This window comes from Penicillium maclennaniae (assembly GCF_028827695.1).
Source record: "Penicillium maclennaniae strain IBT 15551 chromosome Unknown utg000007l:1.0-4884863.0:1.0-4888362.0, whole genome shotgun sequence".
NCBI classification, from domain to species: Eukaryota; Fungi; Ascomycota; class Eurotiomycetes; order Eurotiales; family Aspergillaceae; genus Penicillium; species Penicillium maclennaniae.
Window position 1 is genome coordinate 2,019,170 of NW_026623219.1, and position 26,664 is coordinate 2,045,833.

The following is a 26,664-nucleotide window of genomic DNA, read 5'->3' on the forward strand; positions in this document are numbered from 1 at the left end:
ATCAAGTCGTTTTCTTCACTGCAAGCTCTCAATTCGACTCCGCGTACTCCGATAAGATAGCCTCACGCGAGCTATGAGCCAGAGTCGGAATATCAGAGTCCCAACTATCTTTCCAGGTCTCCCGGGTCGGGCTTTGCTCCAACGCAAGAGCCACTTGCCTCGCTTGCTCAATTTCAGCAAGCATCCCAATCTGGTACTCCATCTGATCTGCGAAATCCTGTCTGAACTCGCGCTCAACGAGCCGTCTCTCCGAAGGCTGTTCATATAGAGTCGGTTTCTCGAGAATCATCCAGTCGAAGAGGTAGTGTTGCTCTGGTAAACGGTACCAAGCGTGTTCAGCGAGGAGCCAGGGGCGGACGGGGAGAGGGATTCGACCCTTCACAGGCTTGGGGTTTTCGATTATATCGAGAAGGTCATTTACCATGCTCCTAGGCATGGGGACGCGCTTGGCGTTGATCAGGCCGGGTATCTCCCCGCTTCTAGCGGTTTCGAGGAAGATGCCTGGCAAGGTATCGGTGCTTGAGATAGATTCCATGGGGGTGCCGGGAAAGGCATCAGAGAAACTGAAGTCCGTGGGTTCAGCATGCTGTTTGGGCTTCTCCTGAAGGGGATCTCGACAAACCGTTTGAATCCCTTGGGGAAGAATGGGGTCTTGCTTGTCTGCGATTTCGAGAACAGCAGGGCTGATCTCAGGGTTCTTAAGGGGTGGGTACGCTCCGTGAGACTTGTTGCTGGCGACGCGGCTAGCCTGCTGGGTCTTGTAATGATAGGATCGACTGATTCTTCGTCTGCCCAGCTGTCCTCTGGCTCGACTCCGGCGTGAATCTCTGCATGCGACAGCTCGTGGGGAGACATGAGGTCGGCGTTCAACAGTGGGTCAATTGGGTCGTCGAGCCTAGCTGGATGTGAGCTCACCAGTCGCTGGTTCAGAGGTGGGTTGGCCTTGGGAATAGCTGGTTGTGATGATTTGCGGCGATTGAATACCGATCGACGACGCGGGCCTCGGCCTGGGCGACTAGAGTTCGTTTGGGGCTTCTTCGACGTCTTGCCGCCTGCTGAGTTGCGTCTCACATTTAGTTCAGTCGAGCCTGGGTTAGGAGGGGTTGAGGGATTGAGGGTGACGCTTTCACCGTCAGGTTTCTCCAGAAGAAGACGAGCTGATTTTGGCACGTCGCCTTGCACACTCTGGGGCTTTTTCAGGATTGGAGGGAGCGGGCTCTTTGAGCGAGTAGCCGACTGAGACTTGGATGAAGTGTGTCGTATGGGTCGTGGAGCTGTTAGGAGCCCTGGAGAAGGTAGCGCGGGCTCAGATGATGGGTGGACCTGCATGGGAAGTTAATGTTGATGGAAGGGGACGTGAAGGGAGGGGGGAAAAGGATGGAAAGGTCGAAGAAGGATACAGGGAGACTGACATGCGGTTTGATCGTTTCACTGGAGGACATAATCCGTGACACCAAACGATCCAGAGACTCGATGCTGGCGTCGTCCTGAAGGGTCTCGCTACTCCATATTCTCCAGAACAAATACTCGAGTCGACGATCAGTCTGAGTGTTGCTGGCCTGCCGTGAGACATAAAAAGCTACATTCAAAGCTGCTTTAGCACATTCCTGGAGTTGGCCACGCCCCGACATGAATATTGAATACCTTGCCAGAAACTCTTGATTGCTGTGACGTCCAGTTTTCCTCGTCCCAGTAGCTCGCTGGGGGACTGGGACATCGTCAACAGTCCAGAGGGAACCTTTGGCTCCATGTTGAGAGATGTATGCAATGCAGTGCAATGTGTCAATGGAGAAGAAAGAAATAGCAAAGTCAATCAAAGAGATGTTCCCTTCCAAGGATTGTCAACGGCTCCGGCCCAGGCATCAACCTTGTAGAGACCTCCGGGCAAATTTCTGAAAATTGGCCAACACGGCTTTTTTTGTCGAGAAAATTTATGAAATCTGTCACAAAGCAACTGCTCCAAATTAATCAGTGTGACAGGTCTTTGAATATGTGGCAAGCAAGAATCTCAGATGATTCAATATCAAACGAGCCAGCAGACGTGTGGGGTAACATGTGCAGATGATTCTAGAATGCATCTGCATGATCTGAATATGTTTCTGCATGCTTCTAGCAGATCGTATTGAGTGCTGACATGCAGTCGGATGCCGGGGGAAATGGACAAAACGGACTGGAGATCAAGCAAAGAAACTTACAAGTGCTGTCTTTCATGGAGCTATGACATTGGACCAGTCAGCGGAACTGGCAGGGCTTATCGTGTCATGTATAGACTCACACGCGGCCTTTCAATAGCAATTATGAAAGCGACAGGGGAGGAGTTCCATCTTTGTATTTGGTTGAAGAAGCGTCAGATCGCTATCATCTTTCGGGACAGTCGGGACGGGCCGGGATTGGGCTGATTTTATTCTGGTCTGGAGCCCTTCAACAGCAGACCAGTCATTTAACCTGGACATGACTTCGCTGAAGTTGGCTAGCTCCATGACAAATGATTCAGCCCCGTCATCATCGCATTCCACGGTTCCGATTCGTCGCCCCTTGCGACCTGGGGCCACGCAGCCCTATCGGCTGCCACCCGGGCGACCCAGTTGCTGTACGATGAGGTGGTTGACTCTTGGGACTAACCTAGGATCTATCTTTTCAGAAGCTAGAGATCTACCTCACTCGCCTATGCGGGAGATACCACCAGGGTGCTTCAGGGTGCATTTCAGTGGACCTTCAAATCAAGCTACGCACTGAGTCAACGACGATGCATGTTTCCGGTTTATGGTGATAGAGGGTCGAATCAAATCGATGAGAAAGGGCACGGAGGAATGTCAAGAATTTCTGTAGACGCAAGCTCGTCTCCACTAGGCCGCATTTGTCGAACGCGAAGCTCAACCCCTGGATATCCCCATATGCCCCGCATTGGGTTCCACAGGAGTCTCCACCACTTGGGATGTCAGCTATGCGGAGAAGAAAGACAGGTTTCAAATTTTCGGGGCCTTTGAATCTGTCTTTATCTCTAGGGGTGATAAGCTGTCCCCGGTTCGTTCTGAAGAAGGAAGCTTAGCAACTTATAAATCATCTTCTTTGCCAAATCTGAGTCTGCCATCTCATAGGAGACCCTCCGTCCGATGCTATTCGTGCTCATTGCTATGGCAGGTAAGCCGAAAGCTGCCGAGTTCGTCTGTTCCGGTCTCAGCAGGCCGATGTCAGCCGCTGCAAACCCATCCAAGGACACCGAGACGGTATCGCAATCTTACGAGCTCTTCATGATGATGGCACTCTGTCAAGAATCAACCATGGGACACACCGTATAGGGTCACCTGTGGATTCAAGATTTTCTTCGTACCTCGTAACATCAGGTTCCGTTCTTGGCGCGCGAAGGAGATCTTCTCCGGGATCATGATCTATGAATCATAGAACATAGGATCGACCCATGTACCTTAATTTAACCTATGCGATACTTTATGCGGAGAGCTGAATGCGTACTATAGACTGTTCCCTCGCAACTCGGTCTCCATGGGTCTATATTATTAGGAAGTATTTGAAGTACCCCGCTGGCGCAGAATCAAAGCGGCATCACCGCTTGTTGCCAACTTCACCCAAGTTTCTTTCTAAGCACGCAAAGCATAATGTGGTCAACACTCTACTCACTGATTTCAGGCGCCAATGTCAATTCTCCGCTCTCGAAATTCCAAGGCTGCTGCGCGTTGATTTCTATTGTGGTATGCCGGAGAGTGAATGGTCTCCTGTTGCGAAGTTGATTTCGCCTCCGCCATTTGTGTCCCCGCCTGCTCTCATGCGATTAATTTTGCAGCACGAGCACTTTCTCACCGATACCGAAGGCTGATTTCAAAATACCGAGTTGCCGGCGATCAATGTAAATGGAAATACGAAGAGCTTTGAAAGACAGGATGTAATGAAGGTTTCTAGACCCGAGACGGTGCAATCGGCTACCAAAGAGCTGATCAGTGGGAAAGACTTAGTGCTAGGGGAACGGCTACTTATTGCACATGAGTTCGGCGTTCCGGCTGAACCTGCTAAGGGCTGAATCAGTCAAGGGTGCTGCTGATGGAGCTGCCGTTGGGGCTGCTGGAGTGGTTCGATAACCATCATGGATTTTCCAAGCGCGTCTCAATTTGATGTCTGGAACCGCATGGTTAAGTCTGGTGCCACTGGAGACTCCTTGGCTCAAGCATATGCGGATACGATTCAGGATGTTCTGGAAAATGTGGGAAATGAACGAGTGACAGCCTTTATACAAGCTCCAGCTGTGAATCCCTCTGCACCATCCAATATATACATCGAATGCTAGTGGTGCAAAGTATGGACCGTTTCTTTTACTTCAGCATTTAAGATAAGCGCTGGAAGGGATTGTGCGCTGAGACGCGGAAGAAGACACTTCAGTCTTTCAATCAAGCTTACCTTGGCTATCAAGATTTAGTGTGAACTCTTCCTTCTCAAAGACAGAACCATTCACTATCTCTACCATTCACTACTTCTTTCCTGTAACTAGATAACCACCAAGGACATTCTACTCAGCCAAGCTAGGGCCATTCCTACAAAGCCTACATCGTTACATCGTTACTGGGGCAGAGGCCCTGTGCCTCAGCTCCAACGAAAATGCAAAGACTTCTTCTGTAAACTCGGGCCCCGGGTTTCCAAGGGCCCAAGTTAAATGCTACAGGACCGATTCTCCGAAGTTCAATTCATTAGCTCCGCCATACACTCAGATACCATGGCCCACTAAAAGCCTCAGTGCTCGTTAATCGTCCCATAATCTAGGAATGAAAGCCTCAGTCGCCGGGGGACAGTATCTAAAAACAGCAAGATATCAACAAAGTCCCGCCCCAAAACACTGCCTACCATGGTTCCTTCACCCAGGCACCAGGGACCAAGCCCACCACCGGAACAAAAGTACCGAATCGTCTGAACTCCACAGACTGTTTTCCTTTCGGGACCTTTCTTCGCGGGGGATCTAAAAAGATGTGGAGAATCCGATCAAGGTACATTCCAGATACGATTCAGGGGTGACCGGCAAGGGATGAGATCTGGTATCCAAATTTGGATGCTCCTTGTTACACTGTGAAGGGAGTCATGACAAAGCATTTTCAGCTTTTGTGGAAAGTGATAGCTTCGAAAAAGGGAGCTTGTGGCTGCGTGTGGCTGCTTACCTGTAGATCGGAGATTATAAGGTCGCGTAATACGCAGATGCTCCCTACACCGCAATCTGAATTTATGCAGGAAGAGGGTCATGGGACTCCCTGGCTACAAACTTAGGCTCCACAGCTACTTTCAATCTGAACTGCGAAATTCGATGATGACAATCTTTACTCATGTAGTAAATGGTACCATGTCAGATGTGAGTACTGGGTACGTTCTGTATCATGATCTACGCTTTTCAGGGTTCCCCGCAAAAACGAAGCGCAAAGCACGGAGATGATGTCAAGACTGAACACAGGTTCAATCAGATCTTTTTCTCCGACGTAGCCTGGACTTTACTTCTTGTTCTCGTACTCAGACATTGCCACTTTGAATAGAAATAATGAAAAGAATGACTTTGAACAAGTTTTTTGCTGTCGCAGTTTTTGAATGAGATCATAGCACATTGGTTCCGGTCTATGTGGCGGTGCATCGTAATCATGCCAGCAAATGAAAGCATTTAGGTCACGGTATATCCACCATCAACACGCAATTCAGCACCGGTAATGTATTTGGACGCGTCGGATAAAAGGAAAGTCACAGCGCCCATGAGGTCTTCTGGCGTACCCATTTTGCCGACGGGGATGAGCGATGTCCACTTATCGCGGAGCTCGGGGTTCTCGTCGAGAATCTTGCGAGTACTGGTATAAGATTGTCAGCGCAGCTTTCGAGACGAAAGTTTCCGGCCTTGTAATCGGGAAAATTCGGTTCAAAAACTTACAGAGCAGTCAACATGTAGCCAGGACTGATACAGTTGACACGAATATCCTTGCCAGCCCACTCAACAGCGAGAGACGCCGCGAGATGTCGCACAGCGGCTTTGGCAGCATTATATGGAGCCTGGGGTTGAGGAACATTGACGATGGCGCCGGACATGGAGCCGATCATAACGATGTTACCTGGTGCGTTGCGCTCCATTAGATGCTTGGCCACGCCCGTGGCGAACAGGTAGGTTCCGTCCACGTTGACGCCCCAGAGCTTCTGCATGCGCTCGAACGGGTAACTGATCGCATCGAAGTTCTCGGTGAAGCCTGCCGAGGTGACCAGGTTATCGATCCTGCTGTGCTTGGCGAGGATTTCGGCCAGAGCGGAGTTTACGGACTCTGGATTGGCGACATCGGCATAGTGAGCTGTAACCTGGGGCATTCTGGAAGTTTGACATTAGCTCCCCGTCGCGTGGCCTTCTCTTCAAAATGTAAACACATACTGCTCCATGCCGGGATTCTCCTTCCGGATTTGCTCAATGAGCTTATACGCAGACTCCTCAGCTTCATTCTCTGTAGAAAGTATGAGTGGAGCGCCCGAACTAAACAAGTGATCGAATCTTACTGTTCAAGTCAACAATCGCTAGATCAGAGCCCGAAGCAATTAGTCCTTGGCCCATGACGAGACCCAAGCCACGAGCACCACCCGTCACAATGCTAACCTTGTTCTCGAGGGAGAATTGGGCCAGTGTGCGTTTGAAATGCATACCACCCCGGCCCTGGACGACGGGCTGGGCGGGATATTGGCTGTCAGGTGGGTAAGGGATTTGAACGCTGTCATCGATTCGCGCAAATTCACCCTCATGCTCGCCGGAGGCGCCTTTCTCGGCGCGATTTGTGGCGGCGAGGATTGGGTCTTTGTTAGGGTCTTCTTCCTTCGCACGAATGGCTGTGCGGGAGAATGGCCGTGTCGAGGTTGCAGAGAGAGCTGGACGGGCGCCGATTGCCCTGATGGCGGATCGGGTGACCGTGTGGTTGAACATGATAGAGATAGCTTCTTAGCTCGAGCTCGAGCTAGAGCTAGAGGTATGGGAGAAGAAATGTACGAATGAAAGGGTATCTCGAGTCTGCGGAGAAAGAAAAAAAATGAAAAGCAAGAGATAGGACGAGAGCTCGGAGCTTCCAATTTTATTATTTTTCCATTATTATGATTTTTACCAGAGCTTGATAGCCTTCTGGAACAAGGATGGCGCGGGCCCAGGAGCTGGGGAATGCAACAATTTGCGGTGAAACTGGGGGCGCACTGGGGGATGCATCCAATGACAGGGACAAATCATGGTCGGTGGACCGGTGAGTGGTCGAGCGATTGACTGAGGAATTTTGGATTTTTTCGTTTATTGAATTGATGGATGGAGTGAAACCTGCCGAGTGATGTCAGGTGGACGAGATCGATCTGGTTTCATTACCGTTGGGCTCATGTACCTGATACTTTCCAGGTACCGAGAGGAACTGGGGACTCATGTACTGCTGCGCGGTATTGGTACTCAGGCTTAGCCTTCCACGTAGTTGGTCCATCTTTGCTTCTTTCATTTTTCAGAGATATGACTTGTCAGGCCCGCAGTTGCCGCCCTCTACCGTGCACCGATTTCGCCCCTAGACCGGAACAGTGGCCATCTGACTCCCAGGTCTTTCTGCTCGAGTAAATCTGACGAAGATATTGGAAATGTCTTCCGTATGATGAGCCTGCTAAGATCTCCCAGAGCCATGGTGGAACGAGGTTGATCACGGTGGATTTGCTATCGCATCCACTCAGTCTTATCATCCAAAACAGCAGGGCGTCAGCCACGAACCCTCGTCCTTGCTGCTTTGGGCTTACATATCAATGACAAAAGCGTACTTTCGGTGCTTTTGAGGATTTTAAATCTTGCGCGCAGAGAACACGGATCAAGGACATTCGAATGCTGCTATACTTTAGGGTCCACAAGTCTACCCCACGGTTTGGCCCCATAGAGCAGCCCCATCTCGAGCTGTCAGTTATCGTCACATTTAACAGCCGCATATCTTAACGGTGAACTCAATTGCTATTATTGACCTGGATCTAATGTATTCTCCTACTCTGCTTCCTCGAATTCCACCAGAGGTGTTCCGCTTTTGCATTGATCCTGCAAGGTACGGTTAGTCATTGTCAACTGAAGCAGACTTGTTTGTTCTTCTTGGGTCTTATCTCCTCGGTTTCCATACCGGTCCGAAAACCAGAAAAAAAAAAAAAGCAAGACACAAACAAAGGGGCGGAGAGGTGCTTCAAGCCAGAATGCAATGTATCACGAGACCAAGGGTCTAGAACACAGGGGAAGGGACGCGTGACTTACTCCTTGTTGATGGACGACGCGCGCAATGGTTCCCCGCTGCGGACTCCGAATTACCGTCTCCATCTTCATGCTCTCAATCACAACCAGCGGCTGGTCCTTTTCCACCGCTTGTCCGGCCTGCACTTCTACCCGCAGAACCTTGCAGGGCATTGGGGCTAGGACGCTATTGGCGACATCTTTCATACCCAGTGCTTTCTCCATCCATTTGGCCCGCGGGACGGTGAGTCGGTATTGGATACCGCGCTGGAAGGCAATGATGGTGTCTTCCTCTCGGACAACGGTCGTATCTAGGCGTGTGTGGGGGAAAAAAGAGGTTACAACGTTGGAAGCTGGGTCCATGCGGCTCGAAACTTGCTCAAAAACTCGGTCTCCAATCTTAACGTTGAAAGTCTGGCTTGCTGTCTGCTGAACACGCACGCTGTATGTAGGTCCGTCGTGATGAGGACCCGCTGACTCGGTAAATGACAGCAGCCGCTGCTGGTAGCTGGGAGTGAACCCAACCGCACCAGCGAGCCCTTGAGATGGAGGCGCGGTGTGAGAGTCTTGGTGCAGACATGCTAGCGCGACCTGAGCGAGCACCTCATCATCAATGATCTTAGGTGCAAAAAGCTCGTCGCGGTGTTTGTCAATATAGCCAGTCTCTACCGCGCCCGCAATGAAATCCGGGCTGCGGCAGATGGTCTTGAGGAATTCGATATTAGTCACGGGGCCAGCCACCTCGTACTGCTCCAAGGCGGCCCCGAGTTTCCGGATCGCCTCTTCACGCGTTTCTCCCCTGACAATCAGCTTGGCGATCATTGGATCGTAGTGAGCTGAGACGTCGTCTCCCTCTACGAATCCGGCGTCGATGCGAATGTCGTCTGTAGTTGCGGGGGTGCGGACGTGGATGAGACGGCCAGAGTCAGGAATAAACCCTTGGTCGGGGTTTTCAGCGTATATTCGGGCTTCGATACCATGTCCACTCTGGGAGATCTTCTCCTCCACTTGCTCCTGCGTCAAAGGCAGAGAAGCCCCTTCGGCCACCAGGATCTGCCAGTGGACTAAGTCCTGGCCTGTGACCATCTCTGTGACGGGGTGCTCGACTTGGAGGCGCGTGTTCATTTCCATAAAGTAAAACTCTCCTGAGTCGTTATCAAAAATAAACTCCACTGTTCCTGCACCTTCATATCCTACCGCTAGGGCGGCAGCTCGAGCTTTGGCCCAGAGATCCTTTCGGGTTACATCTGGAAGATGCGGCGCTGGCGACTCCTCGAGAATCTTCTGATGTCTCCGTTGGATGCTACAGTCTCGCTCTCCTAAAGCGACGGAGTTTCCATGCTTGTCCGCAAAAACCTGGACCTCGATGTGACGAGGAGTTGTGATGTATTTCTCAACCAGCACATGATCATCTCCAAACGAATTCCTAGCTTCTGACTTTGCCGATTCCAGCTGGGCCTGGAATTCGGCTTTGGAGCTAGCGATGCGCATTCCCTTACCACCGCCTCCTTTGATGGCTTTGATCAGCACGGGATATGTGATTTTGTCGGCTTCGGCTTCTAGAAATGCGGGATCTTGGTTATGACCGTGGTAACCGGGGACACAGGGCACGCCTGCCGCAAGCATTATCTCTTTGGAGCGACTGTCTTCGTGTCAGCCTGTTCGTGCAGGTATCTGTATACTGAAGCAATTACCTTTTATCGCCCATATCTTCAATTGCCTTCCACGGCGGGCCAATGAAGACGAGTCCGGCTTCTGTACATTTCCGAGCAAAGGCAGAATTCTCGCTCAACTAGTTGGAACCAGTCAGCGTTGAGAGGCTAGTGAAAGAGGCTTATGCTTCCCCCCTGGATAAAGAACTCACAAATCCGTAACCAGGGTGAATTCCTCGACATCCTTCCTGCTTAGCAATCTCAATAATCCGATCCCCGTCCAAATATGCCGACACCGACCCCAAATTGAATGCATGTGGCGAGCTCAAAGCATGCTGGGATTTACTATCAGGATCAGTGTAGAGGGTGGTGACGCGGATCCCATGCTTCGCCGCAGTCTGTCCAACGCGTCTAGCACCTAGTCAGCAAAAGCCACTCTCCAAGATTTCCAAGCTTCATACAATGCAATCTCTCCTCTGTTAGCAATGAGGATTGAATCTAAAGATTTGGTTGTCGGGGTTCTCCCCACCACCGACGATGCAGCTCTCGTAGCTCGGCGAGTGACGGTCGGGGCAAAGCGGGGAGTGATGCGGAGAAGTGATGAAAGAGGCATGGTGATTGTGAGTGCAGTTGTGCAACCTTGGAATGAGTCAAGCTGCTCAACAGATCTACCCAAGATTACTGGGGCTCAGCAAGCTTGCATTATTGACTTGAAAGAGGTCAAGCTGGGGGTAGGCGGCTTTCAAGTGAGCATTCAAGGCGCCGCTGTTGACCCGCAGAAGCCGACGCAAAGCGAGACTGCGGGGAAAGCCGTGGGGCGTGACCGCTTTCTTATTTGGGAACCCACTATGGGGACCCCTAGGTGAATGCCTCGGACAGAATATACTCAAACTTCGTAACTTCTAGCTGCAACTTTCATGCGATCGACTGCGAACTAATTAGAGGAGGAGTTGACTAGTTGAACGGGTATGCTCACAATATGAAGCATGCACAAATCAACCGCTGAATATTGGGATAGCGGCTTTTGGACATTGCAATGGATTCATTAGGAATTCCATACGACTAGTGGCATTGCTCCATAAATGATGGAGGCCCTTTTGAAGATACTCGCAAGCCGATGGAGCCAGTAGCCCCTATGATTTAAGGGGAAATTCCCGCATCCTAAAGCCCATGTATTCCCTGTCGTAGGTTGGACACGGACAGAAGGTCGCTTTTTCCGAAGCTCAATACTAGACTGCATTCTGAAATGAATGACGAGATTTAGTTTCAGGAGAAGCGTCTACACGAAGCTGGTTAGATTCGGGGTTTGAAAGTCATTACCATGCGGTGACTGTTGATCAGTCACGACCGCCGAAACAGAGACAGACGGGCTGACTCGGGAGTCTCGATCAAGTGAATCTGGGCACCTGAATATTTTTTAGAGACCTCTCAAAGATATAGGGTCCAGGGAGAAGGTATTCGTCGCGGCCATCGCCCTTGTAAACCCCATTGGTAAGAGGGCAAAGCGAAGGATTGATCTAACATTTACCGCCGCACATCTATCAGAGCGATATTTAATGTGAATTAAAATTAGATTAGCTTGCAGTTGACCATAGCTGGTGGAAGCCACGGGTCTTACCTCGGTCGGCATGACATCTGGATTGGCGACGTTCTGATGGTTCCTATGGGGAAAGTACTAATATATTGAGCCAAGTGAGTATAGTAAACCCGCCAATGTGGGCCGCTGTCAGATTGCGTCATTGAAGTCAAAATGGGTTAAATCCTGAAGCGACTCTGAAGAGGACGCCCTTTCTTCTTAAGAGAACCGCCTGTCTCACCCACTCAGCTGCGCTCCAATGGCCATTCAAAGGAGTCCAGAAAAAATTCCACATTAGATCATAGACCAGATTTGTATCGATTAATGCCATGACTTGGTAAGGTGATGTGACAATTGGCGGCTCAAAATCTCTAGTCCACCTTTCAGACTGGGCTAAATTCCATCACCATCGTGCCCTGACTGGGTAAAGACTTTATGAAGGCTCTCACGTCTCGGGCCGGTGCGGATGAGGATTCCGATCTCGGGTAAACAGCGAGAATCTAAAGTGATAGTGACTCACGTTAACCTAGAGATCAACTCTTCCTGGGAAAGCCCACCTTAATTCCTATGCATCACAATTGTGCTAAGTCTCTAGAACCGAAAGAAGAATCGGCCAGATAACCTTCTATTTTATCAAGATAGGGAAATCGGAAGGAATAGTTGTCTAAGAAGTGGCCAAGACAAGAGCCTTCAATAGTGTAAAGCGGCTTTCAAGCAAATAATACATAAGAGCACTCGGCCGTGACCTCCCCACGTTGTTGATACATTGTTATAACACGATAGCCTCCCAAGTGGAAGGCCTCTATACCGTTATTTCCATAGTCTGTACAGGCGATGAGACGAAGTGGCATCGCTTGAGTCATTGGACTTGGCGCATAGTTATAGAGAACCACGGATTAGACGGCGGTAAAGAGCTTCTATGGGTTACTTGAAACAGTCATGGAGTGATGATAGCTGCGAGCTAACAAAGAATTGCGCAGAAAGTTCAAGACTGAAATACTAATGAGCCCCTTCGACCCAAACATATCACATAGCGAGAGTAAGACGGTCGCAAAGGGGTCAGGAAGGGTCAGTGAAATATAGAAAAAAAATGTGGGGCCGCGCGAAAAAAAAATGCCAAGGCTTACATTAGCAATCGCCTCTTCGATGCAAAGATCAACCGGGTCTTCGTCACTTTGGTCACTTCTCCAGCTTTGCTGCATTTGAATCGCTCGTACAACTTATCGACTCCACAATCCCCATTTCTTTGTTGTCGCCTGGGGCCCCCTTTTTGTGCATCCTCGACGGCCTCTTGCATCTACCGAGTCATCTCAACAATGTCCGACGATGAGGAGTACTACGAATGGGAGGAGGAATATCTAATTGAGGATGTGCCGGACTTTGTTGTGAGTGCTCAATGCTATGACTTGATATCATCAGACCGAATCTAACCAGGACCGTGCCTTGTAGGACGAACTCGCCCAAACCTCATACTACGAAGCGGCCCTGTACGAAGACCCGGGAATCGAAGCGGAGGACTACACTAGTGACTGGGAATACTATACAGACGATTATTACGATGAAGATCCGACAGTGAAGCCTGCCCCCGTCGCGAAAGACACGGACACGAAAACCCGCCGAGCAAACCGCGCCCCCAGGCTGAAATCCTCCATAAAGCCAGACATCACTACCTTCCAAGGTGTAGTCTGGAAGACATCCAGCCTGGAAAAGGACCAGGATGTTGCTATTCAAATCTACGAACCAGGTGCTGGTGAGCAAGTGGCGCTGCTAAAAAACTGGCGCGAGGTTTTCAAATACGCCCAGCCTGCACTGGACAAGTCGCGCTTGCGCAAGAGGAAGGCGGAGAGCGTATGCGGCCCAGAGCCTGTTCTCGCCGATGACGAATTCCCATGCGATAACGATCGAGACGACAGTTCGAACCAGATGTCGGATATCGTGTCCATGGATCACACAACAGAGAATGGCGATGCGGGCGATGCGTCAAATACAACACCGGAACCGCCTCAACCGCTGAAGCGCGAGTCCAACTTGGCTGTTGTGATTCCGGCGAAGAAAGGCCGTAAACGAAAAGCGGAGGTTCTCCCAGAGACAACTGAAAAGTCCGTTGAGACTACGCCGCGGGCGAAACGCATTGCGTCGAAGAAAAGGGATGTGGATAGCGGGACGAAAGCTTCATCTGGCCCTGTGCGCAGGTCGACCAGGCAGAAGAAGTAGTTGTATACATGCATGGGATTGGTGTCATGATTGTCACGAATGGATGATGGAAGATGCATTTCCAGTAAACGGAGCAAAACAGGCACGTCGAATAATACATTCATTGCAAGCACATGAGTTATCTATTTCTGTATTACACTCTAGGCATACTCTTTGTTGAAAGCGCGGCCGATAACCATCCGTCTGATCTCGCTCGTGCCAGCTCCGATCTCGTATAGCTTCGCATCACGTAGCAGACGTCCAGCGGGGATCTCGTTGATGTAGCCGTTTCCACCCATAAGCTGGATGGCGTCCAGTGCGCATTCCGTGGCGCGCTCAGCAGCGTAGAGAATTGCACCAGCGCAGTCCTGTGTCCGAATCACAAGCGGACTAGGCGATGCGGCACCATTGTCTACTTCACGTGCTGTAGCGTATGTGTATGATCGCGATGCAGCGAGCTTGGTGTACATGTCTGCCAATTTGCCCTGAATTAACTGGTTGTGAGCAATGGGGGTGCCAAACTGCTTTCGGACATGCGTGTAGGGCAGAACAAGGTCAAGAGCAGCCTGCATGATACTAGAAGACGTTAGAATGGTCAATCCGGCAGCAATGGTTGCGACTTACCCAAGAGGTCCTGCGCTCAAAACAAGTCGTTCCAAATCAAGACCTTCCATCAAAACTTTGACGCCGCGATTCACCTCACCAAGCAGGTTTTCTCGGGGCACAAAGACATCTTCAAAGATGAGTTCGCCCGTGTTCGAGCCACGCATGCCAAGCTTGTCCAATTTCCGGGCACAAGAGAAGCCCGAGAAGCCCTTCTCAACCACGAAAGCAGTAATACCTTTGGAGGCCTTCTCGGGCTCGGTCTTGGCATACACAACAATGTAATCTGCGTCAGGGCCCTATTCATTGAATTATTAAACTTGTTTTCTTAAAACCGAGGCAATCGGGACCTACATTGGTGATCCACATCTTGGTACCATTCAGCACCCAGCCACCATCAACCTCTTTTGCTGTAGTCTTCATGCTGACCACGTCGGATCCAGCAGAATGTTCAGACATGGCCAGGGCGCCAATCTTCTCGCCTGAGAGAAGACCTGGGAGGTATTTTCTCTTTTTGAGCTGTTGAGCCGTTCAAGGAAAGCTGGTTGACACAAAGTTGAGAATGAGCGGCGTAGGACAAGCCGATACTGCCTGCGTAAGAACATGGATGAGTTAAATCTCCAGAATATATCGTCATGAAATTGCATGCATGGTAATTCTTACCTGAGGCTCTGCTCAGCTCTTCCATCACCACGCAGTGGGCCTGGTAACCCATCCCCAAACCACCATATTCCTCGTTGGCAGTGACACCGAGTAACCTGGGACCCAATTAGCAAAACCTAAGCAGCATGGTCATAGGAATCTGTTACCCAGCGTCACCTAATTTCTTCCACATGTCCGCTGGGAACTCATTCTGCTCATCCGTCCGTGCAGCTACCTCTTCTGGGATCTCTCTCCCTGAACAAAGCCAACGTCAGCACGGACCGCAGGCTAGCTGAGAGATTATTCACTCACTCGTAAAGTCTTGCACCCGCTCTCGTAGCTCGATAAGGTCCTCCTCCGAGGGTGGTGTAAAACCGGCGGGGTGCTTCGTTGACACGCTCCGCGCGAAACCTGGGGAGAATGCGGGGATGGCGCGCGGCCGCAACGAGCGGGTAGATGTGCGTAGGAGGAAAGGGATGCGTACAGAGGCCATCATTGTATGTCAAAACAGTCGACCAAGAGAGGAAAGGCAGATGATTCGGGACGCAGGGGACTATTTAAGAAATAGAATCTATGCTGAGGGGAAACCCGCGGCAGCCCTCGGCGCAGAGACCACCCACAGGGTATACAGGTATTGCATTTCGCAGTACCCTTCATTCTAAACCAATGTTCATTTACGTCTTCCGATCTGACATAGGAATATTTCTATCAAGAAATGCACCCAGCTTGTTTCTCTAAAGTCTCCTACTCTGCAAGCCTCGACACCATCAACTGCTCTGTTCTTTTGAGGCGGTGATGACGGGCCGCGGGTAGACGCGGCAATCATCGCAACTCCGCACATCTGGGGAACCTGGAGCTTCTTTATCCCCATATCAACCCTCACTTCTAACGCCAAAATCATAATATGACTTTCTTGATCCTATAGTACCGTTTGTTAAAACCACATCACTGTTTTTGAAGTAGCTGCCAGTTACTTCGGGTTCACCCATTTGCCCGCAATGCGCGCCCCTTCCCCGCTCGTCCTCCGCGGCTTGGGCTCGCGTGTCGCCCACCGCACCTGTCGCCCAGGACACTTTCCTAGACAGATACCTCAGATATCTTCGAGATATGTTGCGAGCTATACGCATCCTCATCATGCATCTGCACTATCTGTCTTGCCCACAGCTGTGGATACTTCATCACCCGAGTACCGCGAAAACAGCCAACAGATGCAAGAACTCCTGGACCGAATGAGTAGCCTCCATGGAAAGATCTCGAAAGGCGGGTCAGAAAAAGCCCGGGAGAAGCACATTTCACGAGGAAAGATGCTACCACGAGACCGAGTCTCAGCATTGATCGACCCGGGTACATCTTTCCTAGAGCTGTCCCCACTTGCAGGCCACGAGGTCTACGAAGGCGAGGATGTTCCTGCCGGCGGTATCATCACCGGCATCGGTACAGTGGAAGGTGTCAATTGCATGATCGTGGCCAACGACAGCACTGTCAAGGGTGGTACCTACTACCCGATCACGGTGAAGAAGCATCTCCGCGCACAAGCAATCGCTCAAGAGAACCGGCTGCCTTGTATCTATCTGGTCGACTCGGGTGGTGCCAACCTTCCCCATCAGGCGGATGTCTTCCCAGATCGTGACCACTTCGGACGTATTTTCTTCAATCAGGCTCGCATGAGCTCCCTCGGTATTCCACAGCTCTCCGTCGTCATGGGTCCCTGCACTGCCGGTGGTGCCTATGTACCAGCCATGAGCGATGAGACCATCATTGTCGAAAACCAGGGTACTATTTTCCTGGCCGGTCCGCCGCTCGTCAAGGCTGCCACAGGCGAGGTTGTGTCCGCCGAAGATTTGGGTGGAGGACAGCTACACTCTTCCATCTCTGGCGTGACGGACTATCTAGCTGTAGACGATGCCCATGCTCTCGTTCTCGCACGTCGCTCCGTCGCGAACCTGAACTACCCTTCTACAAATGCTCCACTGCAACTCGAGGATGCCGTGAAAGAACCACTTTACGACCCCAACGAGCTCAACGGTATCGTCGGCACTAACCTCCGTCGCCAAATCCCCGCTCACGAGGTCATCGCGCGTATCGTTGATGGAAGCGAATTTGCCGAGTTCAAGCGTGACTATGGCACGACTCTAGTCACCGGCTTTGCGAAGATCCATGGCCACCGCGTTGGCATCGTCGCTAATAATGGCATTCTATTCTCCGAGTCCTCGCTCAAAGGAGCTCATTTCATTGAATTGTGTGCCCAGCGACGCATTCCTCTCGTTTTCTTGCAGAATATCTCTGGGTTTATGGTTGGCGCCGATGCTGAAAAGGGCGGTATTGCGAAGAACGGTGCGAAGCTTGTGACTGCCGTTGCCTGTGCAGATGTCCCCAAGTTCACCGTTGTATTTGGCTCCAGCGCCGGTGCTGGTAATTATGGCATGTGGTAAGTGTTCTTCTTGAAACTTGAAAAGCTCAGATCTAACTGGATTTAGCGGTCGTGCCTACTCTCCTCGGTTGATGTTCATGTGGCCCAATGCTAAGATCGGTGTCATGGGCTCCGAGCAGCTTTCTTCCGTTATGGAGGCTGTGGGTAAATCAGCTGATCCCGCCCTCAAGGCTCGAATTGATCATGAGTCCGAGGCCGTCTTCTCCTCGGCGCGGTTATGGGATGATGGGGTGATCCCTCCTGCTCAAACGAGAAAGATGCTAGGATTGGGTTTGGCAGCGGCTGTTGGAGGAAAGGCCGAGCCGGACATCCAGACCAGGTTTGGTGTTTTCCGAATGTAGAGCAGATTGACACGTAGAACCATCAGAAGGCAGGGCGGATGGCGTTTCGAGTATGAATCCAACACGATCTATTTTACATACCTAGACAATTCTTTGCAGACATCCAATTCAAAATAACCAGCTGAGCCAGCATTCAGAGATCAATCAAATGAAAACAAATATCAAAGCTTTTAATCAAGTCGACTTTTGGGGGCCTTGCAATACACGCCCTAGTTATGTAATTGGTAAAGAGAAAGCGGCACAAAAGCACCCAGCCCGACAAAGTGAGAAGGAAAAGGAGCATAATGGTATAATAAGGGTTATAAGATGAGTAGGCGGCGACGCATCTTTCTATCAGGTTGGTGCATAGGCGTGGTAGAGGGGGAACAAAAAGATATCATATAGCGCGTCAAATGCGTAGAAACGGAGGCAGGCATGATTTTCAAAGGTTCACCGTGGACACAGAGTACGGTAGATGAAGCCGTGATCCAAAAATGTGTATCAAAGAATAACACAAGGACCTCGGCGGCGCTGAGTTCTATTGTCTCTCTTGCGATCTCGGCCTGGCCCTTCACGCTTGCGGTTCGAGTCGCTATTTGAGCCAGAGCCCTCGAGGTCTTTGCGGATGATTTGCCGGCAAAGATCGACGAAGACTTCATTTACATTCGCGCGACGCCGAGCGGAGGTCTCGTAGTATGGGGCATTGCCCCAGCTTTGGGAGAGACCGAAGGCACGGGCTCGGGGGACGGCACGGTCGTCTTCCAGGTCAGATTTGTTGCCAACAATTACGAGAGGGACTTTCTCGTCATCTTTGATTCGAATGATTTGTTCGCGAAGCTCGGAGAGTTCGTTAAGGGAGGATGCGCTGGTGATTGAGAAGACGAGGAGGAAGCCTTGGCCTTGCTTCATATACAGTTCTCTGGAAGGAGGTTAGCGGGGTGGAGGGTTGCGGAGGGTTCGACTTGGGTTTACCTCATGGCCGCTGGAGGGTTGTTAGCTTCGAAGTAAATGACAAGTAGGAGTTGACTCACTAAATTGCTCTGTACCTGCCGTGTCAAGGCTGCAAAGTAAGATCGATTGATCAGTTTCTTTCGTCTTGAGCACCGTAATCCTTCGCCATGGAGCACCTACATTTCCAATATGCATTGTCGACCCTAGACGGAAGTTAGCAAAAGTCCATATCCAATCGGGGTCGAAACACATACATCTACCTCGATCTGTTTACGGTATGAATCCTCGATGGTGGGATCATAGCTTTCGATCCAAACATTCTGGACGAATTGAGCTGTGAAGTCATAAGCTTCCGGCTCTAAACCTAGTTCACAATGCCTGCAATGGCGTCGCAGACATGCGACAGCTCCGCGGATGATATATACCGGTCAAGCAACTCTTTCCCACTCCTCCAGCACCGAGCACGACAATATGGTATTCGCGTCTATGACGAGCACAAGGTGGTTAGAAGCTGGCATTGACCCGGTTTGGGACATGACATCCCCAACTTACTGAGGTCGCATTGTGATGGCTCGAGAAAGTGTTCAAATATAAGTATGCGGTGAAAAAGAAGCGGGGCCGACGAGAACGGCAGGAGTCAATGGCAAGGGATCCAGGGTTGTGTTATCTCGGGGTGGTTCGACTCGCAATGGATTGAGAATTTTGCCGCGGCCGTCCAGGGGTCGCCAAGATGATCGGGATTGTGAACGGGCAGCTTGTGTACAGTGTAATGTGCGTTGTAGCCCTCAATGATTGCACGATCGACCAGCTCTTTTGAGGGCCGACAGGAAGAGCAAAGAGAAGATCAAATCGTTTACATCGGTCTTCAAGCTGTGCCAGTGCCCCTTGGATGTCCGTGCGCGATCAATGGCGATTCGGAGATTAGGTCCACAAGGGGGTTCAATGTGGATGAGGGATGAGGCTGAGGGTCTGAGATGAACGTGGACGTCGTGGAAAGTGGGTGTGTGTGCGGGCCAGAGAGTCTAGAATCCCGTCTAGTGTTGTCGAGGATAGGGGGAGAGGGAAAGAGAGAGATAGCTTTGGGGCTCGGCTGCGCGCTGTACTGGGCTTTGAGGACGAAGACTTGAGTCTCGAATCCAATCGGTTCTCAGTGAATTTGGTTTCCCCCTTTCCCAATCACATCATTACGGCACTGATCCACGGCGGTGAGTCTTGACTTTCCGATTACTCCACAAAAACCATTCCCGTGTCTTTTCTTTTGACCTAACATATTCCACTACTTATAGATGTCTTTTAGAATTTGGTCCTTCAGACTGTTACATGTCAAGCGTGAACGTGCTGGGATTTTAAGTGTCGGGATATCCGACAGAACGTGAGGATCACCCCCGCAATCCTCACCTAACTAGGAAGTTGGACGATACCCACCCACATCAGCCACTACAGCAGAGATAACAATCTTTCTTCCTCAACAAAGAATATAGGCCCTGCCAGGACAAACGGCATAAATGACTATCATTTGAGGGCTCACACTCAATTGAGAGCGCCCCGGCAGTCTGCCTCAGTGAGGCGGACCACATCCCGGCTCAATCGCTGAAACCTTCCGCGTACGGGCACGTCTTGCCTGGATAAAAATCATACTAGTCAATAGCCTACTTCTATTTTCTCAAAGGGGGTTGGACAAGTCACATTATACATCCTGTCAAATTGGCCTAAGGGTTGCCGAGGTTTGAGCGAAGGTGTCCTACCCTATAGGAGCTCTCCCTAAGCGACAGGGGTATTCAAACCCCGAAGCCACCACGGATCCATTGCCTAACCTTCCACACTTGAGATTATGACAAGAACGAAAGTACGAAACACTTCTCGCCTATCCGTTAAGCTACCCGATCTGCTAAGACCATGCTTCGCTCCCAGAAGTGAGAATCTGCAAACAACATGGTTTACTGATGCGTGAGACAGTGGAAAGGCGAGGAAACTCAAGTTCCAAGCATTATTGCAAAGAGGAAGTGCTTGCCTATCATTCAGTTGTTCTTTTCTAAAACCCATTAGATGTCACAAGGACTGAAGGGGCCACAGCACATGCTGTATAGAACGACTCCCTCACAAGTTTCATCTTTCACAAAGGAACAATAAAACCCAGAGTCAAGTAGATTATCAAATGCTGACAAGAATTTCGCTGTCACGGCCGGCTCCCTCCCGAAGCTTGCTCTCAAGTTGAGTAAGAGTTCAAGGTCAAAGGCAGCCTCAAAATCTACAGCTCTGGCTAGTACAGACAGAGGAGATCCAGAAAGTCCTCATCCAATACATCCGCGCCCTGCCTCAGATGTGGTCCCATATCACCACTATTTTGCGCTGTTTCCTCACGCTATTCCTTTAGGTCGAGTATGGGTTCAAGCACAATGCCCGTGACTTCCTAGACGGGGTTGACATGGCAAAGACCGGTCTTATGGAAGATATCTTGCTGATATGACCCAACAGGACCTGAATGCACCGATCCACAGCGCCAAGGGGTGATAGCTCACTTAATTGAATCTTGGGGCAGAATCCCAAGAAATCAGTTTTTTTCAGAAGAGGCTTTAGGCTAGATTCCGTATCTAGAAACAGGCGTATCATGAAGATGATATACAAGGTTCTAGACATGTGTCCCTGACTGATTCTACTCCCGATCATCAAAGCTATTTGAAGGCGTACCTTGCAGAATGAACCAGTGGAACTCTATAAATAGCTCTAGCAAGATAGGTGGGAGATATCGAGAGAACACCGAGGGCCTCAAATGGGGAAGCCTCGTTAGACCTCTTCTCGGTGGGGAGTCTAGACAGGTGTCGGTAGCAACGATTGGGCGTACATTCTGGGCCCCCCCATGTAGAAGATGCAAGAAGACAGGGTAGCGTACCTCGTGAGTAAAGTAGAGAGAAACAAAGAGGAGAGATCGTCAACTTTGAGGTGGAGTCTGTTATGCATTGTCAGAATGTTAACTGAAAGCTGCAGGCTCCTTGTCTAGTGAAGCTGCCACGAAGAGTTCAGCAGAGCCAACTCTAAAACTTCTTGCGGAATTTTCCTGCTTTGGCTTCTGAGATGAGATTATGGACCTGGACTTTTTTCTTTTCTTTGGAAGTTATTCTGTTCTTCATGGTCGAGAAGGCCGCGGATATTAAGTGAAAGCGGAATGACGCTTGGCGTCACCTGGTGGGGAAAGCTATGCGATCACCCTCTCCACTCGCGCTTCGCGCTTGACATTTCGACTCTTCAACTCCGGTCATGTTTGGCCATTGACTGACCTATCTTCCCCTGGCCCAGAAGCTCCCCTATAGCCATGGCTGAACCATCCGAAGACGCCATCGATGAGTTCGTCAGCTTCACAAGCACGACGCGCGAGCAAGCTATTAGCTTCCTGAAGGTCCACTTTGCCCCAAGCCCCCCTCGAAGAACAAAGACTCATGTTTCGTCTGTCGCAGGCACACAACAACGACTCACAGAAAGCGATCAACGCCTATTTCGAAGATCCGACAGGTCCAAAGGTCAGGGTGATAACTTGTGATGCGCGGGGTCCGGAGTTTAGAGTGGAAGCTAATAATCTCTCCGTGGAGTAGACCACGACTCTTTATAATGACAGTAACGTGCCTTGTATGGCCCTTTGACCCTATTTTCGATACTCAAGCGACTGACAACTCTTCCCCAGTTGGCCCACAAGAAAATGCGCTCCGAGTGCCCGCAACAGCTCCTCCTTCCCGTCCTCCCTCCCGAGCAAATATGAATGAACTCTCCCAGGGCGTCGATTTCGATTCAAATGCCACAACAGCTGCACAAAGCTCCGCTGGTGAGGAGCCTCCCATGGAAGATTACTGGTCAGCAGCTACTGACTTGGGAGACAAACCAGGCGGTGCCGGACAAGGACTGAGCTTAGCCGAGCGCGAGGAACAAGAATTGCAGCAGGCGGTTGCTATGTCTCTTGGATCCGGAAAGCAGGAGACCGGTGTAACGCTCAAGAGTGAAGCACAATTCGGCAAAGCAACACGCGATCATTACGATGAAGGCGCTTGGGCGATGACTTTGTTTAACACCTCGTCTGAAGAAGTCTTGATCAGTCCGGATCCTAAGGACCGTAAGAGGTTTGACGGAGATCCTGCCTTCATTAGACCTACACAAAATAATCTCTACCTGGGAGGACTTCTGACCATTCTCCATGAAATTCCTCTTGCGCGTGAAGCCCTCCTTCTGCGAAACAAAGTTCTCTTCGACTATGGCAATGACCCGAATTGGTGGAACGGACAGGCAATTAATCTTCCGAAAATTGTTACCGTTCATGATAGCCAGGACGACAACGACTGGGACGATATTATCTACGAGTCACAGCGGCTGATGGCATTCCTGGACTCCACAAATCGTGCATTCGGAAGCAGCGATGCGCTGGCAAATCTCAAACACGTCACGTCATACTCTTCTGATTTGGAGGAAATTGTGGCTCGTTTTCTAGAGAAGTGGCATGACGCGGCGCTTCGAGCGGACCCAGACAACCCACTTGCCACAATATTCATGTCTCATGCTTACAAGAACTCTCCTTTCGAATTGGATGAAGGGGAAGAGCCCATTGAGAAGCAGCTCTACACATTCAGCCCCCAGGTTGAGCCGGATCATGGTCAAACGCTGTACGACGTCTTGGACACCGCAATTTGGAGCGATAGCCCCGGCGAAGAGCTCGACGACGTATGGCTCGAAAGTGTTGGAGAAGTCCTCTTGATGAAGCTCGATGCCCCTGATAGTTCTAAGTCTGTGGATGTGAAAATTCCCTCTGTTTTCTACCCAGACCGCTACCTCAGTAGCTGTCGAGAGATTTCTCGTGATTTTCGCACCAAAAGACTGGAAGTTGAGAGTGATGTTCAGAGGCTGGAGCAGGTCGTGCAACGTTTGACATACCCAAGTTCACCGGCGGGTACTTTGACCCGAAGGGAGATCCTCGAAAAAGCTGCAGCTGCTGTCCCCATTGTTCTTGCGAAGAAAATCACCGGGGAAGATGAATCAATGAAGTCCGAGGTGGCGAACGAGAAAGCAGAACGGCTTACTAAAGAGCTGAAAGTGGCATCCACGAAACTCGAAGTTAAGCTCAAAGAGCTGGAGGAAAGAAAGCATGCGGCTCACGAGATCATGCGAAATTATTCCAAGACACTCACCGAGCCCTCTCCAAACCCGGGAGAGCCTCCTCTTCACAAATACACGCTTCGAGGAGTCTGCACTCAGCCGCATGTCACCTACGTCTTGAGAACTGGTGAGACCGCCACTTCGGGCGACTTAATGGACATCGATGGTCGAAATGACGGCGCCTCTCAATGGTGGCGCATTAGCTTCTCCGTTGAAGATGGGAAAGCACGCCAGGCCATGAAGAGAGAAGCTCAGGGCACTCACTCTGCTAGTCAAAATGGCGATGTCGTTGGCTACACAGCTCACAAAGTCCGCGAGGTCGAAGTGCTTCGAGCCGCTCGCGAGGAGTATCGCTCAGTCCTACTTGTTTATGCCAATGATAACGCGGTGAATGCGAAGGTGGAAGCAGCACCTGATGCACTCAGGGTAAGAATAAATCGGTACATGTGTTTGACATTTGCTCATATTGAGAACAGGAATTCGTGAACAAAGACAACGAGCTATTTGCAGCCGAATGTGAGCAGAGTACCCACTCAGGCGAAGAGTCTCACAGCTCTTCAAAAACAGACGCTGGCCGGCCACAGCAATCCACATCTCAAAGCGGACATCTGTTGAATGTGTTTGACCACGAAATTCCTGGGCAGACTGATAGTGGTGCCGGCCAGGAAATGCAAGAGAAGGGAGGATCCCAGCTCTTAGGCTCACCCAATAACACTGTAACCCCATCGGTCTCACGAGCTTTGGATGATGATATGGAGTGGAACGTAAGTGACGAAGCGGACTACGTGGAAAATGCGAGGATTTGAGCCTTCATGTATGAGTCACGAATGAACCATCCGTAGAGCGAACCTGATCCATATTACAAATGTATAGGGAGCACTTGACTGACTTGCCTTTGACCGTACGATCTTGGAACGTTCTGTACACAGCCATTCGATAAGGAGGTATCCGGGTCCCCACATTTGTTGTGTTTGCAAGCTACAGTCGATCTTACCAGAGCCAAACTCTCCTCAATCTTTCTCAATCACCTAATTTTCCTTACAATGTCTCTTGAAAGTGAAGCTGTGGCTGGAGCAACCATTGAGCTCCTCGAGGCACGTCTGCGCCGCCTCTCCTACCTCCTGACGGGCGCCACAGAGTGGACTGGTATCCCAGCCGACCCCGAGAAACCTTCCTCTCACGAGGAAACCGTCTCCCGCCGAATTGTCCGCCTCGAAAGAGAGCTAGAAAAGCTCAGTCGAAATGTGCCCGCGGTGCGGGACGTGATACAACTCCGTACGTCGTAAATAGTTTCTTTGTTGACATACGTGACCTCCCGCGTGCATTGTCCGGTCTTGCCTCTTCTTCCTCCAGCAAATCCATACTACCGATAAGCACCTCCCTAATCATATCCCAGACGACCGTTTTCCAGACCTTTTTCGATCCCCACCCACCCACGAAATCCCTGAAGGTCTCTCCACCCGCACATTATCCTCCATCGTCCTCTCCTACGCAACCGCCTTCCCCGAGACCGCATCGAGACTTACTTCTTTAAATGACCTCCCTGTGCCTGACGCGCAGAGCTCTGCGGAATTAATTGAATTACAACCTCGATTGGATCGCCTCGCGCAGATACAGGCTCAGCAGGCTGAGACTATCTCCGAGTTACGCGTGCGCACGGCTCGTGTATTACAGAGGTGGTATGAGGTTGGTCTTGTTGGGAGTGGGGAATGTTGGGCTGAATGGGAGGGTCGACTTGAGGATGTGGAGAGGGAGGTGAGGAGTAGAGAGGTTGTTAAGGAGCGGAGGGAGAATGAGATTTGATCGGGTTTCAAGCCCAGGTGCGCTGTGGATTGCATTTGTGTTGCGCTTTATGATATCCTCTCTATTTTGGTGCTTTATTCTCCTCAGGCGCTTCGGACTGTACTTTGGGAGACCTCTCTGCTGGGACAAATGGATGGAATGACTATTATCGATTGCCAATGGCTCCAGTGCTCCCTGTGACAGGGTTTCCTTTGCAAGTAGAAGTCAATAAGACTGAATTTTTGATTTGAGAACCTGCAGGGCACACCGACCTTCACGGAAGACAGTGGGATCAGGGTCCTCCCTGTCCAGGACCGTCGGATGTCCGAGTCTGTGATGGTCTTCTGGCTCCATCTTCAAAGGTTGAATGGCGTCATGCGGTGTCAGGGTGCAAATCTTCGCCGATCTTGGCGGACCCTGATCCAGATGGCACACGAAACATTCCAATTGAATTCAGAAGGAATGTGACGATGACATGTGAATCTACCCCGGATTCCTCTTCATGGCATTGGAGTCCGAAACATCCTAGGCGCCGCGGGGGAGAATTCGAAACCATAGCTCGTCTACTTAAAATCCAAACACAATGTTTGTCTATGTATATCGCGGACTATGGGCGATTGGCATTGAGCTATGGCATACATTCGACGAGTGTTTTGGTCCTACCGTTGACGACATACACGTGCTTAAAAGAGGTATGTCGTAGCAAAAGTACAAGATCGGGCCGAGCGAACCCCCCGGGTGGGGCGGGGGAGGTGGACATTAGGAACTAATGGGTATGCTACGGGACTATTAGTGGAACTGCGATAGGAAGTGGCACACCGGTATAGGCCATCGCAAGTAACGCAGAGTATCAAATACGACAGACATCGGATGAAAGGCTTCAACAGGGTTTAGACGCAAGGCAAGGTTGCAAGGTGTCAACCGCGTCAGCAGCGGAGCCTCGGACATGGGTGACTAATGCGTTGGCCGGTTATTTATAGATTCACGTTTGAGCATACTCATGTTCTCGAATTTGGATTAACCGTGGAAGGGTTATTAACGTCGACAGAATCGAGCTCATTAAACGAGCCAGCAATAATTTGCAGAAATCGAACGCAGTGGGCCAGGACGGTGACACTTCATTTCCCAGATTCCACCGTGGTCTCGAT

General features: G+C 50.6%; 11 protein-coding genes across 11 annotated transcripts; 6 read left to right on the forward strand and 5 right to left on the reverse strand.

The window, feature by feature from the left end:
* Positions 1-28: 28 nt before the first annotated feature.
* N7477_007974 (uncharacterized protein) lies at positions 29-1,750 on the reverse strand (the record flags this gene model as incomplete). The annotated part of the gene is made up of 4 exons (XM_056969637.1): positions 29-563; positions 623-1,323; positions 1,413-1,579; positions 1,645-1,750. The coding sequence occupies 4 exons, from the start codon at positions 1,748-1,750 to the stop codon at positions 29-31; spliced, it is 1,509 nt and encodes a 502-aa protein (XP_056819669.1).
* A 1,185-nt stretch (positions 1,751-2,935) lies between these two features.
* N7477_007975 (uncharacterized protein) lies at positions 2,936-3,299 on the forward strand (the record flags this gene model as incomplete). Its single annotated transcript, XM_056969638.1, has 2 exons — positions 2,936-2,963; positions 3,142-3,299. 2 exons carry the CDS (start codon positions 2,936-2,938, stop codon positions 3,297-3,299), a joined length of 186 nt encoding a protein of 61 aa, XP_056819670.1.
* A 797-nt stretch (positions 3,300-4,096) lies between these two features.
* N7477_007976 (uncharacterized protein) lies at positions 4,097-4,297 on the forward strand (the record flags this gene model as incomplete). Its single annotated transcript, XM_056969639.1, has 1 exon — positions 4,097-4,297. The coding sequence occupies one exon, from the start codon at positions 4,097-4,099 to the stop codon at positions 4,295-4,297; it is 201 nt and encodes a 66-aa protein (XP_056819671.1).
* Positions 4,298-5,644: 1,347 nt separating this feature from the next.
* On the reverse strand, positions 5,645-6,931 carry N7477_007977 (uncharacterized protein; the record flags this gene model as incomplete). Its single annotated transcript, XM_056969640.1, has 4 exons — positions 5,645-5,825; positions 5,906-6,331; positions 6,392-6,461; positions 6,514-6,931. The coding sequence occupies 4 exons, from the start codon at positions 6,929-6,931 to the stop codon at positions 5,645-5,647; spliced, it is 1,095 nt and encodes a 364-aa protein (XP_056819672.1).
* Positions 6,932-7,999: 1,068 nt separating this feature from the next.
* N7477_007978 (acetyl/propionyl/methylcrotonyl-CoA carboxylase subunit alpha) lies at positions 8,000-10,498 on the reverse strand (the record flags this gene model as incomplete). Its single annotated transcript, XM_056969641.1, has 5 exons — positions 8,000-8,050; positions 8,258-9,875; positions 9,928-10,025; positions 10,098-10,296; positions 10,347-10,498. The coding sequence occupies 5 exons, from the start codon at positions 10,496-10,498 to the stop codon at positions 8,000-8,002; spliced, it is 2,118 nt and encodes a 705-aa protein (XP_056819673.1).
* A 2,279-nt stretch (positions 10,499-12,777) lies between these two features.
* Positions 12,778-13,675, forward strand: N7477_007979 (uncharacterized protein; the record flags this gene model as incomplete). The annotated part of the gene is made up of 2 exons (XM_056969642.1): positions 12,778-12,846; positions 12,911-13,675. 2 exons carry the CDS (start codon positions 12,778-12,780, stop codon positions 13,673-13,675), a joined length of 834 nt encoding a protein of 277 aa, XP_056819674.1.
* Positions 13,676-13,815: 140 nt separating this feature from the next.
* N7477_007980 (Isovaleryl-CoA dehydrogenase) lies at positions 13,816-15,395 on the reverse strand (the record flags this gene model as incomplete). Its single annotated transcript, XM_056969643.1, has 6 exons — positions 13,816-14,230; positions 14,279-14,556; positions 14,612-14,739; positions 14,921-15,015; positions 15,067-15,154; positions 15,212-15,395. The coding sequence occupies 6 exons, from the start codon at positions 15,393-15,395 to the stop codon at positions 13,816-13,818; spliced, it is 1,188 nt and encodes a 395-aa protein (XP_056819675.1).
* A 502-nt stretch (positions 15,396-15,897) lies between these two features.
* On the forward strand, positions 15,898-17,671 carry N7477_007981 (putative 3-methylcrotonyl-CoA carboxylase, beta subunit (MccB); the record flags this gene model as incomplete). The annotated part of the gene is made up of 2 exons (XM_056969644.1): positions 15,898-17,327; positions 17,377-17,671. 2 exons carry the CDS (start codon positions 15,898-15,900, stop codon positions 17,669-17,671), a joined length of 1,725 nt encoding a protein of 574 aa, XP_056819676.1.
* Positions 17,672-18,151: 480 nt separating this feature from the next.
* Positions 18,152-19,164, reverse strand: N7477_007982 (uncharacterized protein; the record flags this gene model as incomplete). The annotated part of the gene is made up of 7 exons (XM_056969645.1): positions 18,152-18,569; positions 18,623-18,632; positions 18,682-18,710; positions 18,782-18,804; positions 18,856-18,935; positions 19,027-19,085; positions 19,154-19,164. 7 exons carry the CDS (start codon positions 19,162-19,164, stop codon positions 18,152-18,154), a joined length of 630 nt encoding a protein of 209 aa, XP_056819677.1.
* Positions 19,165-21,911: 2,747 nt separating this feature from the next.
* N7477_007983 (uncharacterized protein) lies at positions 21,912-24,540 on the forward strand (the record flags this gene model as incomplete). The annotated part of the gene is made up of 3 exons (XM_056969646.1): positions 21,912-22,122; positions 22,278-24,160; positions 24,211-24,540. 3 exons carry the CDS (start codon positions 21,912-21,914, stop codon positions 24,538-24,540), a joined length of 2,424 nt encoding a protein of 807 aa, XP_056819678.1.
* Positions 24,541-24,777: 237 nt separating this feature from the next.
* Positions 24,778-25,537, forward strand: N7477_007984 (putative nuclear distribution protein RO10; the record flags this gene model as incomplete). Its single annotated transcript, XM_056969647.1, has 2 exons — positions 24,778-25,009; positions 25,131-25,537. The coding sequence occupies 2 exons, from the start codon at positions 24,778-24,780 to the stop codon at positions 25,535-25,537; spliced, it is 639 nt and encodes a 212-aa protein (XP_056819679.1).
* Positions 25,538-26,664: the final 1,127 nt, after the last annotated feature.